This window comes from Stegostoma tigrinum, chromosome 4, assembly GCF_030684315.1.
Source record: "Stegostoma tigrinum isolate sSteTig4 chromosome 4, sSteTig4.hap1, whole genome shotgun sequence".
Taxonomy (NCBI): Eukaryota; Metazoa; Chordata; class Chondrichthyes; order Orectolobiformes; family Stegostomatidae; genus Stegostoma; species Stegostoma tigrinum.
Genome location: NC_081357.1, coordinates 24,704,757 through 24,720,466, shown reverse-complemented (window position 1 = coordinate 24,720,466; position 15,710 = coordinate 24,704,757). Strand labels below are relative to the sequence as shown.

At 44.8% G+C, this 15,710-nt stretch overlaps 1 protein-coding gene across 6 annotated transcripts in view; it reads left to right on the top strand.

Moving 5' to 3' along the window:
* Positions 1-15,710, top strand: part of LOC125452783 (uncharacterized) — a 119,572-nt gene that overhangs the window by 63,391 nt on the left and 40,471 nt on the right. For all 6 annotated transcript variants that reach the window (XM_059645220.1, XM_048531622.2, XM_048531621.2 and 3 more), the window contains 3 exons: positions 3,205-3,304; positions 3,439-3,555; positions 8,518-8,612. In XM_059645220.1, coding sequence (XP_059501203.1) covers positions 3,205-3,304; positions 3,439-3,555; positions 8,518-8,612 — 312 coding nt within the window. The remainder of the gene's footprint in view (positions 1-3,204; positions 3,305-3,438; positions 3,556-8,517; positions 8,613-15,710) is intronic.

Genomic DNA, 15,710 nt, shown 5'->3' with positions numbered 1-15,710 from the left:
TCTTAGTGCCTTATCCCCCTCTACCTGCCCCAAAGATACTTTATACCTGCTATGCCACCCTGTTCAAACAAGAGAAGTCCTATGCTTCATAACAGTTCCTTTCTGTACTGGACATTAGAGCCAATTCCACAGAAGATGATTGATGCGAAAGTCATCACTGTACACAAAAGTGACAGCAGAGAACACAACAAACAAGGGGCATAAGACCATTAGACTTATGAGCACAGGTAGGCTATTCAGTCCACTGAGTCTGCTCCGCCATTCACTGAGCTCACGGCTGAGCTGATAACCTTCAACTCCAGTTTCCTGCCTCTTCCCTATAACCCTTAATTCCCTTACTAAGTAAACATCTGTCTATCTTGGCCTTGGATAGACTTAAGGATACAACCTCAAAAGCCCTCTTCAGTAAGGAATTCCACAGATTCAGAACCCCCTGAAAGAAGAAATTCTTCCTCATCTCTGTCTTAAATAGAGAACTCTGCATCCTGAGATTATGCCCTCTGGTCCTAACTCTCCCACAAGGGGAGAAACCTTTCCCCGCTTTGGTGTCCTGAGGAATGCCTTTCCTAGGATTCCGTTTAAAGAAACCGAGAGTAACTCAGAAAAAACTGAGTTTCTGCACAGAGATAGTAGGAACTGCAGATGCTGGAGAATCTGAGATAACGCGGTGTGAAGCTGCCAAGCAGCATCAGAGGACCATGAAAGTTTGACGTTTCAGGTCGAGACCCTTCTTCAGAAATAGGGGAGGGGAAGGGGATTCTGAAATAAATAGGGAGACAAGGGGAGGCGGATAGGAGATGGATAAAGGAGAAGATAGGGTGAGAGGAGACAGACAGATCAAAGAGGCGGGGTTAGAGCCAGTGAAGGTGAATGTAGGTGGGGAGTTAGGGAGCGGATAGGTCAGTCCAGGGAGGACAGACAGGTCAAGGAGGTGGGATGAGGTTAGTGGGTAGAAGATGTGGGTGAGGCTTGAGGTGGGAGGAATGGTTAGAGAGGCGGGCACTAGCTGGGCTGGTTCGGGATGTGTTCGTGGGAGGGGAGATTTTGAAGCTTGTGAAGTCCACATTGCTACCTTTGGGCTGCAAGGTTCCCAAGCGAAATATGAGATGCTGTTCCTGAATCTTTCGGGTGGCATCATTGTGGCAATGCAGGAGGCCCAGGATGGACATGTCGTCCGAGGAGTCGGAGGGTGGGGTTGAAATGGTTCACGACTGGGAGGTGCAGTTGTTTGTTGTGAACTGAGCATAGGTGTTCCACAAAGCGATCCCCAAGGCTCCGCTTGGTTTCCCTGATGTAGAGGAGGCCACAACGGGAACAGCAGATACAATATATCACCTTAACAGATGTGCAGGTGAGCATCTGTTTGATGTGAAAAGTCTTCTTAGGGCCTGGGATGGGGGTGAGGGAGGAGGTATAGGGGCAGGTGTAGCACTTGCTTTGGTTGCAGGGAAAAGTGCTGGGAGTAGTGGGGCTGGAGGGGAGTGTGGAGCGGACAAGGGAGTCACGGAGAGAGTAGTCCCTCTGGAAAGCACGTAAGGGTGGGGAGGGATAAGTGTCTTTGGCAGTAGGGTCAGATTGCAGATGGCAGAAATGTCGGAGGGTGATGTGTTGGATTTGGAGGTTGGTGGGGTGGAACATGAGGATGGGGGAATTCTGTTTTGGTTATTGTGGATAGGGGGTGTGAGGGATAAGTTGCGGGAAATGCAGGAAACACAGCCGAGTTTCTGCACTGACAGACCTACAGTGGATGTAATCTTCTGTAAATATCAGCTACAAGAGAAGTATGGGGAGTAGGCTATGGACGTTAGCTTAGGTTTCTTTTGCAGATTTCACTAAGTCATTTAATGCTGCCAGCAGAGCAGGCCTGTGAGATTTTGGGGAAAATTGGTTGTCCATTAAAGCTCCATGGTCTCTTCTACTCCTGCAATGCATGCCTGTATTACAGTTTAGTGGCTGTACTAACAACGGTTTCAGCTTGAAGAAAAGAATGAAACAGGACTAGTCTAATACCTGGAGTGTGAACGAGTTGTGCCGTTTTAGTTGCCCTGATCTAGGAAGAATATTATTAAACTGGAGAGGGTTCAGAAAAGATTTACCCAGATGTTGCCAAGAATCTGATATAGAAATAAACTGGAAAGGTTGGGATATTTTCCACTGGCGTTCAAGGGGGAGTTCAAAACTAGGAGACGTATTTTTAAGGGGAGAGGAGAAAGATTTAAAAAGGACATTACAGACAACTTTTTAACATGGTAGTAGTTTGTGTGTGGAATGAACTGCCAGACGAAGTGAGAGATGCAGATATAGTAACAATGTTTAAAAGACATTTGAGTAAGTTCATGAATAGGAAAAGTTTGGAGCGATATGGGCCAATCCCAAGCAGGTGGGACTAGTTTAGTTTGGGAATGTCGATGGTGTGGACTGGTTGGACTGAAGGGTTTGTTTCCCTGCTGTTTGACTCTATGATCCTATTTGCGGGGAGTTCAGAAGAGTAAGAGGTGATGTAATTGAATCATAGGAACTCGCGATGTCATGTTGGGGTGCATGTTAAAGGGATGCATCCTCTTGTCAGAAAATCTAGAATTAAGAATCATGGTATAAAAACAATGGGTTGCCCATTTTAGATAGATTTTTATTTCTGAGATGGTCACAAGCCTTTGGAGCTCACTTCTATGTTGAATGACATAATCCTGATCCAAATCCATATGTTCAAATGAAATCCCAATTAATGCACCCACCTATTTACAATTAAACACAATTGGTATACAATTAATACCCCAAAACTCTTTACAGAGTGATCATTAACAAAAAACAATGTTGTAAAAAATAGCGGAGGAATTCTGAGTCTATTCTGTATATTAGTTACCATCAAAAGAAAATAATTTTTACCAGTGATAATTGTAAAGAAGCGCAGGAGCAGCTGATTCACACTCATGTACCTAACAATTCATGTCATCATGCAATTTCTCCTCTATTTGCTTTCCTTGCCTCTGTGCTTGTTTGATTGACCTATTGGAACTGTAAATTTTCCCAATTCTGTTTATTGAACTGAGACATTTACTCTTTCCCTTTCTATATGAATGCTGCCCAACCTGTTGACTGTCCAGCATTTTCTGTTTTTAATTCAGATTTTGCGTATTTTTGTTTTAAACTATTACAGCATTCAAAAGAACAAAAATCACTTAATTCTTTTAAATTCTTCGACAGAAATGGCAGGTGTATATTGAACAACAACCATTGCGGTTTTATGACAGAGAACTGTTTCCTCATCTGGTATTTGTTACCAAGCGGTTAGCTGAGTTTGTGGGTATGAAATGTTGTCTTTGTTTTTTGCATATATTGCAAAATGCCTTTACTTTTGTCTTGCACTGATTTGATATTTTTGACACCGTTTATTTTAACTGTTTAAATCTGCTACAGGTTATTTTTGCTGTATTTCAGGTTGCTCGCCCACTGACTTAGTGCTGATACCAAATGTTACCATGGCAATGAACTGCATTATAAAAAGTCAGGTTTTGAAACCGGGAGACACAGTATTCATGTTAAATGTGACCTATGGTATGTACGCTCTGTTTTGCGGTGATTCCTTTTGATGTTCTTCAATAAAAACAAAGTTTAATCTGTCCTTTTATTGATGGTAAAATTCTTTGTCAGTTCAGCGATTCTCCAGAAAATTTCTGGTTGCATTTGTAAAGACTTTAGTGAGCCGCTGTTGGACTGTCAAGGAGAGAGTCAAGGCCACTAGTGAATTTTCTTGCTCATTGTGCATATCATGTTATTGAGTAGGATTCAAGAGACTTGGCGATTAATATCAAAATCTTATGGATTGTGTACATAGTCTGATCGTAGCTCTACGAGAGAAGAAACTGAGAGAAGGTTATGAAAGAGTTATTCAGTTGGAAGGTAAAAGGGTGGAATTTTATCGTGGCCTGTCTGAGCTGGGCTAGTGGTGAGATTTGTAGCAGAATTGGGTGAGAGGTCCAGCAAGGCCCATCTTAACATAGGAGCAATTTGCTGCCTCCTATGTGCATTTGCCAAGTAGTGAGGCAAGTTTCTCACCAGGTAGCTTCAAGTTACCAATTTAGAGGTTTATAGCTTATTTAATGCCTTAGTGAAGCCAAAGCGTCCCTCATTAATATTCAGATTCCAATATTATCAAATGTGCCAGAGAAGCCTGATGCTGAGAATTCTTGACATGGAAGTCAGAGCTGGTACCCAGCGATTTCAACTCACTGCTGGCTGCAACCAGCCTCAAAGTTGCTTTGCACCAAACAGCATCTCTGGGCACATTGCATGTACCCGTTGTCATGGACATTGGCATCCAGTATTTACCAAGCCATGATGACCAAGACAAATGTATCCAATTCATTTCCATGCTCTTTGCACAAATGTCCCTTGCAGGGTGCACCATCAACCAGCATTGAAAGGCTGCTCTAAGGATCCTTTGCATGCACAGACAGACACTCAGGTCACAGATTGGACCAGGCTGCATTTCAAGGTTGCTTGCTTAGATTCTTATGTTCCATTGTGTCCAGTCTGGAGAGGTAGAGCTAATGCGCTTAGGGAGATGTGCAGCCAACAGTCAAGTTCTAGGCACTTCTTGTCCAAGGTTATCCAATTAGCTCGCTCACATAGTGTCAACTTCCATGGTCACAGCTTGTGTTGTTGTGCCAATTAGCACAGTTACACAACCAGGTATCTTGTCATGCTGGTTATCGGTCCTCAGTCAAGGGGTGTATGTCTATTTGTAAGCCACATTGCTAGTTCAGTCTTACATCAGGTACCAGCAGATTATGTGCGAGCACATTGCATGTGCAACAGACAAGCAGCCATGTCTCAAAATCTTGGAGTAGACCTCAAGAAGTCCATGGAAGCACTTATCAGTCAGCGCAGGAAGTTAGGGCAGCCACTGATTCCAGTCCAGGCTATTGGCCACAGTCAAGCATCCAGTTGGGGTGATGTTGGTAAGGAGGGGTCAGTCCCTTTGCAGCCCAGGGATTAGTCACAGCCAGTTCTGTGACTCCATAGTGGCCAGTCTAGTGCTAATGCTGTTTGGGAGATGTATAGCCATCAGTCAGGGGTCAGGGCACTTCTTGTCCAAAACTATCCTAAGGGGCATAGAACATTGCAGCACAGTACAGGCCCTTCGGCCCTCTATGTTGTGCCAACCTGTGAAACCAATCTGAAGCCCATCTAACCTACACTGTTCCATTTATCATCCATACGTTTATCCAATGACCATTTAAATACCCTTAAAGTTGGCAAGTCTCCCACTGTTGTGGGCAGGGCATTCTAAGCCCTTACTACTCTCTGAGTAAAGAACCTATCTCTGACATCTGTCCTATATCTATCACCCTTCAATTTAAAGCTATGTCCCCTCGTGCTCGCCGTCACCATCAGAGGAAAAAGGCTGTCACTGTCCACCCTACCTAATCCTCTGATCATCTTGTATGTCTCTATTAAATCACCTCTTAACCTTCTTCTCTCTAACGAAAACAGCCTCAAGTCCCTCAGCCTTTCCTCATAAGACCTTCCCCTCCATACCAGGCGACATCCTGGTAAATCTCTTCTGCACCGTTTCCAATGTTTCCACACAATACTCCAAGTGCAGCCGCACCATAGTTTTGTACAGCTGCAACACAACCTCATGGCTCCAAAACTCAATGCCTCTACTATAAAACCTAACACACCGTATGCCTTCTTAACAATCCTATCAACCTGCTCTATCCATTTAGTTTATTCAGAAACTAAGGGGAATGGGGTGTAGGGCCCCTCAAAGGAAATTTGGGAATTTATTCATAAGGGTCCAGGGCTACAGGCTGGCTGGGAAGGGAGGATGACAATTGAGAAGAGGGTGCAACAGGATTTTTGAGGGAGGATAGGGTAAAACGTTGATGGGCAAGGGGAGTTTATTTGCCATCAAGTGTGCCTTGGCTACCATTGGGGATAGAGGTGGGGAGCTTAGTGTCCGACTCCCTCAGACATGCTCACCTCAAATGCCAGAGGCTGGCAGAAAAGGCAGCAGATGAAGCCTCTAGTATATCAATTGGGTGGGGACCTGGGGAGATGCAAAGATGCACATTTTACTGGAACAGCTGTAAGAAATGGGATTTGAATTGAGAGAGCTTCAATGAAACATGGAGGTTGAGGCTAAAGGCTTTCTATCCTGGTGAAAATTGAAAGTAAAGAAAATTCAGTAAAGAAAATGGCTGCAACTACACAGAGTGCATATGGACCAATGACTGGAACGATGGAGTACAGAAATGTGCGCTTCTCCAGCATAGTGTAAGGGTGCTGGACCTGGTGTTCCATGGCACCCTTTCCAACCTGCCAATGGAGGCAGACAGTTGGTTATGTGATTAGCTGCATTCCTGCAGCATTGGGCAATGAGGGCCATTGTATCCAATATATCTGTCTACCACCCCCATTCCTCCCTGTGCTTGTGGCTGACGTCCCTGATTGCAGACACCACCATGTCCTCTCCTGCCTGGAGCTAAACAGTCCTCCAAGTGTCATCCACTTGTCCAGACTCCTCCTTCTCTATTGTAGGCTGAAATTGGTGGGCGTGGCAATGTTCTGGGAAGGAAGTAGGCAGCGCAGAACTCATGTAGAATTGGTAGTACAAGAGGCTAGTGGGCGGTGAGTGACTGAAGGAAGTACACTGCCTGACAAATCCCTGATTGGCCTCTGAATGGAAAATGGATATGCCAATCAACTGTAAATTCTATTTGTATTTGTTTTCCTTCATTTATCCTGATCATAACCGCGAGACTAGTGGCATTGAGCTTAAACGGCAATTAGGATGTCATCTGTGTAAAGAGGTTTTACCTCTGTGATGTGAGAAATGTTGGGTTATGGCTGCTGTGCCACCGCGTTGACTGTGAAGGGCAGCTCCAGACTGCCAATAGTGGACTGGGTGCACAGCTGAGGGTCCAAGTTGGTGCTGGCACAAGAGATGCCAATTTATTCCAGGGATACCCCAGCAATGGCAAGTTCTGGCTACAAGAAGTGATAAAATCAGGCTAGCTTCGAATGACACAGGTGTCATAGGAGCAGGTTAAGTACTTAATGAAGCAGATTTGAGATGATATTGTAAAAAAAACTTGCAGCCTTACAAACACAGACACTCGATGAAACACATCTAAAATGACACAACCAAGATAATGTAAGATTCAACCCTTTGTCTGTCTCCACTGGAATGTGATGTTACTATACTTGCATGGTTGGTTCAAACCAAACTCATCTCAGAGAATTAGCATTTATGCATTTCAGTCTAAAGATTCAGTTAAAAAAAATAAATTTCATTTGAGCAAACATGCTCTCTGGAAATAAAACATATAATTACAAGTATGAACTCTCATTCTTTTGAATTTTAATTAATTGGGATTTTAAAAAATCAAAATCTTAAAGAAAATGATAACCAAGCGTGGATCTGGATGAACACAGCAGGCCAAGCAGCATCTTAGGAGCACAAAAGTTGACGTTTTACATCAGAAAAAGGGGAGGGTTCCCCTCCCATTCCTTAGACGACATTTCCATCCTGGGCCTCCTGCAGTGCCACGACGATGCCACCCGAAGGTTGCAGGAACAGCAACTCATTTTCCGCTTGGGAACACCAGCCCAATAGTATCAATGTGGATTTCATAAGCTTCAAAATCTCCCCTCCCGCCACTGCATCCCAAAACCAGCCCAGCTCGTCCCCGCCTCCCTAACCTGTTCATCCTCGCCTCTATCCCCTCCTCCCACCTCAAGCTTAACCTCCATTTCCTACCTACTAATCGCATCCTGTCCCCTTGACCTGTCCGTCCTCCATGGACTGATCTATCCTCTCCCTGTCTCCCCACCTACACTCACCTCAACTGGCTCCATCCCTGCCCATTTTAATTGTCTGTCTCCTCTCCACCTATCTTCTCCTCTATCCATCTTCGATCCACCTCTCCCTCTCTCCCTATTTATTTTAGAACCCTGTCCCCCTCCCCCTTTTCTGATGAAGAATCTAGGCCCGAAATGTCAGCTTTGGTGCTCCTAAGATGCTGCTTGGCCTGCTGTGTTCATCCAGTTCCACACTTTGTTATCTCGAATTCTTCAACATCTGCAGTTCCCATTATCTCTTAAAGAAAATGATTATTCTTTACCTGTCCTTTCCATCTTCTCCTCTCACACTTAATCAAATGCATCCTCTTTACATTTCTTTCCATACCTAGTTTGATATTAAATTCACTCACTTCAAATGGTATCTCTTTCTCATACTTTGTGCTGCTGCTTTCAGAGTTCTTAAATTTCATTTTTAAAATACAGTGTAGTTATTTGTCCTCTTTATTCAGGTCCCAGATGACTGTTTCTCCCCATTGCAAAATGTTATTCGCTCTTATTTCAACTTCTATTGCAAAATATCATTGTGGTTAAATTGACAAGCACAAATCCAACAATGTATGATGGTATTTGTTGTCCTGCTTCCAGTAACGTATGCCTCATTTCCATTCTTTTGACTACTTAGCAAATCTCTTTTGGCCTCTGTAGGTGCTGTGAAAAAGCTTCTTAAACAAGTTTGTGATGAACGAGGAGTGACATTGCAAGAGGAAAGTCTGGAATTTCCGTTGTTTGGACCTAGTCAGGTGCTGTCGTCAGACTAAAATCGCACAAGCAATATTTCCTGGATACCAGTGCAACCCAGAGCAAACTGATCGGCAGTAACCTTTTTTTTCTAATCAACCCGTTTAGAGTTGTTATTACATAGTCCTCTCAGTCTCAGTAGGGACATTATCACTGCGCCACAAGAAGGCCCAAGTCTGTTTTAAGTGCCTGGGCCCTGATGAGCTTCAGCTGAGAATTTCTGAGCAAGAGGTTGAGCTACACACACTGTGACAGATCAGAGAGGATAAGAACCCAAATATTTTGTAACAGGTAGTGGCCACATCCCTTAGCACAGGGTCTTCTGATTTGATCCATGGTCAGGGACAGGGAAGTATGGCTGAAGCTGGGGCTGTAAAGAGCCCCAAACATCAGGCGTATAGGGTCTTTGCAATTGTCCAATGGCTTTGAAGTTCTTTTATCTTGTTCAGATGAGAATGGGTCTGCAGACCCAATGAGCTAACTGACCATATAATCATGGTACAGGAAGCCATTCTAGTGGCAGGAGCAAAAAGGAAATGTAATGATCGTAGGGCGTGGAGTGAAGGGGAATTGACACAATTCTTCGCAGGAAAGAGCAAAAATCAAGAAGACTTTGTTGCCTGCCCAATGCCAGGGCCATTTGTATAAGGCAGGACAGGAACTTCAAGTGGTAAGGGGATGATCCATGTGGTGGTCCATGAAGGTTCAACAGCATAGGCAGGACAAGGAAAGAGATTTTTCAAAATCAGTATAAGGAGCGAGGTAGAAAATTAAAGAGCAAAACCTCAAACGTAATAATATCTGGACTTTTAACAAGCCAGATGCAAAGTGCATAGGACTTTTAAGATCTAAGGATTAAATATGTGGCTCAAAGACTGATTTGGTAGAAGTGGATTCTGGTTTGAGTGGCCTTGGCACCAATACAAGGGAAAGTTAGGGCTGTGCCCTGAAATGGTCTAGACCTGATCTGTGCTGGGAGTGTTCTAATGAGCTGCATAACTAGGGGAGTAGAAAGTATCCCACTTCCTACAGACTAAGGGGGTGGCCATGGGCACCCGCATGGGCCCCAGCTATGCCTGCCTCTTTGTAGGTTACATGGAACAGTCCCTCTTCCGCACCTACACAGGCCCCAAACCCCACCTCTTCCTCCAGTACATTGATGACTGTATCGGCGCCGCCTCTTGCTCCCCAGAGGAGCTTGAACAGTTCATCCACTTCACCAACACCTTCCACCCCAACCTTCAGTTCACCTGGGCCATCACCAGCACATCCCTCACCTCCCTGGACCTCTCAGTCTCGATCTCAGGCAACCAGCTTGTAACTGATGTCCATTTCAAGCCCACCGACTCCCACAGCTACCTAGAATACACCTCCTCCCACCCACCCTCCTGCAAAAATTCCATCCCCTATTCCCAATTCCTCCGCCTCCGCCGCATCTGCTCCCACGACAAGACATTCTACTCCCGCACATCCCAGATGTCCAAATTCTTCAAGGACGGCAACTTTCTCCCCACAGTGATCAAGAACGCCCTCGACCGCGTCTCCCGTATTTCCCGCAACACATCTCTCACACCCCGCCCCCGCCACAACCGCCCAAAGAGGATCCCCCTCATTCTCACACACCACCCCACCAACCTCCGGATACAACGCATCATCCTCCGACACTTCCGCCATCTACAATCTGACCCCACCACCCAAGACATTTTTCCATCCCCACCCCTGTCTGCTTTCCGGAGAGACCACTCTCTCCGTGACTCCCTTGTTCGCTCCACACTGCCCTCCAACCCCACCACACCCGGCGCCTTCCCCTGCAACCGCAGGAAATGCTACACTTGCCCCCACACCTCCTCCCTCACCCCTATCCCAGGCCCCAAGATGACATTCCACATTAAGCAGAGGTTCACCTGCACATCTGCCAATGTGGTATACTGCATCCACTGTACCCGGTGTGGCTTCCTCTACATTGGGGAAACCAAGCGGAGGCTTGGAGACCGCTTTGCAGAACACCTCCGCTCAGTTCGCAACAAACAACTGCACCTCCCAGCCGTGAACCATTTCCACTCCCCCTCCCATTCTTTAGATGACATGTCCATCATGGGCCTCCTGCAGTGCCACAATGATGCCACCTGAAGGTTGCAGGAACAGCAACTCATATTCCGCCTGGGAACCCTGCAGCCTAATGGTATCAATATGGACTTCACCAGTTTCAAAATCTCCCCTTCCCCTACTGCATCCCTAAACCAACCCAGTTCGTCCCCTCCCCCCACTGCACCACACAACCAGGACCAGCTCCTCCACTCCACCCACTGCATCCCAAAACCAGTCCAACCTGTCTCCGCCTCCCTAACCTGTTCTTCCTCTCACCCATCCCTTCCTCCTACCCCAAGCCGCACCCCCATCTCCTACCTACTAACCTCATCTCACCTCCTTGACCTGTCCGTCTTCCCTGGACTGACCTATCCCCTCCCTACCTCCCCACCTATACTCTTTCCACCTATCTTCTTTTCTCTCCATCTTCGGTCCGCCTCCCCCTCTCTCCCTATTTATTCCAGAACCCTCACCCCATCCCCCTCTCTGCTGAAGGGTCTAGGCCCGAAACGTCAGCTTTTGTGCTCCTGAGATGCTGCTTGGCCTGCTGTGTTCATCCAGCCTCACATTTTGTTGTCTGAGTAGAAAGTATCTGTATTTTAACACATGTAGCATGTAACAAAACAGATAAACTGACAACACAAATAATATGATGTGATTGCTATTGTTGCAAAATGGTTGCGGGATAACATGGAGTGGAAACTAAATATTGAAAAGTATTTCGGAGAACAAGAAGGTAGGAAAAGGTAGAGAGAGGACTGTGTTCAGCAGTAATGGTATTAGCTTAACAGACAGGGTCACCGAAGTTCAGGAAACCAGGATGTAGAAGGTTTGGATGAAGATGAGAAATAATAAAGGCAAGGAGTCACTTGTGGGAATGGTGTGCAAGTCTCCTAACAGTGACCACACAGTACTCTGGAGTATAAAGGAAATGAAAATCAGCAGCCTGTCAGAAGGGTACAATGTTAATCATAGGGAATTTTAAACTGAAAAAATCTGGTGGGCATAGGTAGCTAAGGTGAGGAGTTCATAGAATGTCTTTGGGATAGTTTCTTAGGACTGCACATCTTTGATGAAGCTGTGCTAGAGCTGGTATTGCTCAAGAGAAAGGATTAATTAATTATCTCCATGGAAATGCCCCTTAGTAGCAGCAATCATAATATGATTGAATTTGAGGGAGAGAAGACTAAGTCTAAGTCTAGTGCTTAAACTTAGGTAAGGGCAAATGTAAGGGTATGAAAGCAGAGCTAGCCAAAGTGAACTGGCATATTATGTTAAGAAATAGGTCAATAGCAATATGGAAGCACATAATTAATGGGATATTTAGCATACACAGTATAGAAATATTTCATAAAGAAAGACAAATTCCAAGGGCAGGACCCACCATCTGTGGTTGTTTGAAGGATTAATACTGACCAGGCACTTCCTGGTTTTTCTTTGAAGTAGTGTAATAGGATCTTTTATGTTCACTTGAGAGGGCAGACAAGGACCTTCGCTTAAGATCTCATCATGTTGGGTTAATTTTTCTGATTCACAGGCTTGGTACAGTTTTAATAAAATGTGAGGCTGGATGAACACAGCAGGCCAAGCAGCATCTCAGGAGCACAAAAGCTGACGTTTCGGGCCTAGACCCTTCATCAGAGAGGGGGATGGGGTGAGGGTTCTGGAATAAATAGGGAGAGAGGGGGAGGCGGACAGTGTACCCAGTGTGGCTTCCTCTACATTGGGGAAACCAAGCGGAGGCTTGGAGACCGCTTTGCAGAACACCTCCGCTCAGTTCGCAACAAACAACTGCACCTCCCAGTCGCGAACCATTTCCACTCCCCCTCCCATTCTTTAGATGACATGTCCATCATGTGCCTCCTGCAGTGCCACAATGATGCCACCCGTAGGTTGCAGGAACAGCAACTCATATTCCGCCTGGGAACCCTGCAGCCTAATGGTATCAATGTGGACTTCACCAGTTTCAAAATCTCCCCTTCCCCAACTGCATCCCTAAACCAGCCCAGTTCGTCCCCTCCCCCCACTGCATCACACAACCAGCCCAGCTCTTCCCCTCCACCCACTGCATCCCAAAACCAGTCCAACCTGTCTCTGCCTCCCTAACCGGTTCTTCCTCTCACCCATCCCTTCCTCCCACCCCAAGCCGCACCCCCATCTACCTACTAACCTCATCCCACCTCCTTGACCTGTCCGTCTTCCCTGGACTGACCCATCCCCTCCCTACCTCCCCACCTATACTCTCTCCACCTATCTTCTTTTCTCTCCATCTTCGGTCCGCCTCCCCCTCTCTCCCTATTTATTCCAGAACCCTCACCCCATCCCCCTCTCACATTTTATGATCTTGGATTCTCCAGCATCTGCAGTTCCCATTATCCTTGGTACAGTTTTGTTGTTTTACTGGGTTATTTACCAATATACACTAATTCTTAATTCGTGGTTGCATTGCCTTTCCGGAATCATTTGAATAGAATAAAGAAAAATATACATGTTGAATCGTGTTGCAAAGTTGAGTAGAGTATTTCATGTTTGTAAAATGATAGAAGGGAAAGAGTGCGTGGTCCCTTTAAACGATGATGTGTTTTTTAAAATGCCTGGTGATTAAGAAAAAATGTCTGCAGGCAGCAACATCAGATGCACAGAGAGTTCTTGAAATTGAAATATTATCAGAAGGCTGTAGTGTTAGCAGGCAAAGCAGCATTTTTACCAAGGCAACAGGTTTTTGAGTTTAGCCAATTAATTTAAATGAGACCCTAGATACCAAAAGTCAATTCAATTTAGATCTGATGATGTTGACAACCTAGGACCAATCCTATTGTAAGACATTAATGGGTCATTGAGGGTATAAAAGAAGAGTTGCTTTTGTGTGTGAGAAAAGAAGAGGTAATTATAGCAATAGTTTGACATTTAAATTTGCTGGAAAGGCCATTAAAATCTTTGGGAATGGCTAGAATTCAGTTGAAGCAGCTTGAAAAGGAAATTGAATTGTTTGAATTACAGTTATATGCAGAGGAAAGAGAAAGAGAAAAAGAGAGTTTGAACTTTGGAATTTGCAAATTAAACAGGATAGCTGACTTAAAGTGATGGAAATGAAGGTAGAAGACAGGCTTAATGATGATGAGCAGACGTATCATGGCCAAAAACCTGACAGGGATATATACAAATATGTCAAAACATTACTAAAATTTGTTGAGAAAAAGATGTAGAAGCCTTTTTCATTTTCCTTGAGAAGTTGGCTAACCAGATAAACTGGCCAGAGACAATGTGGGTGATGTTCATTCAAACCAAGTTGGTAGTTAGGACTAGTGAGGTTTATGCAGTGCTGTCAGATAAGGTGTCATGAGAATATGAAGAAGTACAACAGGCTATTTTGAGTGCCTGTGAATTGGTACCAGAAGCATATAAACAATGGTTCAGAAATATAAGAAAACATGGAAAAATAGTAGATAGGAGCAGGAGGAGGCCATTTAGCCCTTTGAGCCTGCTCCGCCATTCTTCACGATTATGGCTGACAATCCAACTCAATAGCCTAATCCCTCTTTCTGTCCATAAACTTTGATCCCGTTCACCCCAAGTGCTATATCTAGTCGTCTCTTGAATACGTTCAATGTTTTGACATCAACTGCTTTCTGTGGTAATGAATTCCACAGGCTCACCACTCTTTAGGTGAAGAAATGTCTCCTTATCTCCTTCCTAAATCGTCCATCCCGAATCTTCATACTGTGCCCCCGGTTCTGGACACACCTACCATCAGAAACATACTCCCTGCATCTACCCTGTCCAGCCCTGTTAAAATTTTATAAGTCTCTATGAGATTCCCCCCTCATTCGTGTGAACTCCAGTAAAAACAATCCCAATCTAGTCGATCCCACCATCCCTGAAATCAGCCTGATAAACCTTTGCTGTACTTCCTTGAGAGCAAGAGCATCCTTCCTCAGAAAAGGATACCAAAACTGCACACAGCATTCTAGGTGTGGTCTTACCAAGGCCCTGTACAACTGCAACAACACATCCCTGCTTTGCAATGAAGGCCAACATACCATTTGCCTTCTTTACTGCATGCCTACCTTCAGCGACTCGTGCACAAGGACTTTCAGGTCCTGCTGCACACTTCCCTCTCCCAATTTACAGCCATCCAGGAGTAATCTGCCTTCTTGTTTTTGCTTCCAACGTGAATAACCTCTCATTTATCCAAATTGTACTGTGTCTGTCATTGAATGGCCCACTCACCCAACCTGTTCAGATCATGCTGAAGGATCTTCTCATCCCCATTGCAGTTAACCCTCCCACCCAACTTGGTATCAACTGCAAACTTGGAGATGTTACATTTTGTTCCCTCATTCAAATCATTAATATATGTTATGAATAGCTGAGATCGCAGCACCAATCCAGGAAAGAATTTGAAAGAATTAAACATAGCAATTTCGATAGATGGGTGAGACCATTAAAGATAGAAAAGACACATGAGGATCTTAGAGAGATTATTCTGCTAGAGGAGTTCAAAAACTCACTTCCAGAAGTGATAAGAACTCATGTTGAGAAACAGAAAGTTAAAACAGCGAGAAGAGTTGCAGAGATAGCGGATGAATACGCATTACTGTATTAATTGAAATCTATCTTCCAACATCAGTTTATTCTGTGAGGGATAGAAATTGGCAAAAAGGGAGATCCATCAATGAAAAACAAAAAAGAGATCACACTGGGAACAGTTTACCACATGAGGAATACGAAACCCAAGAGGGTGAAAAAGAGGCATAAGGCCTCATGTGTTTCCACTGTAATAGAGGGGACACATAGAGTCACAGTGCTGGTGGATTGAGAGGCACTGGGAAGAAGGATGTGGTAAAAGAGGCTAAACCAGTGCAATTCATTGAAGTAGCAAAGGAAATCCCAAGAGATGGTGAGGAGCTGGAGGAGGTTGCACTGCCCCGGCATCAGCTGGATAGTAAGACAGCGTCTGATCTTTTCAAAAACTTGACTTCTGTGGATAAGGCTTACTCAGGAAGAACAGT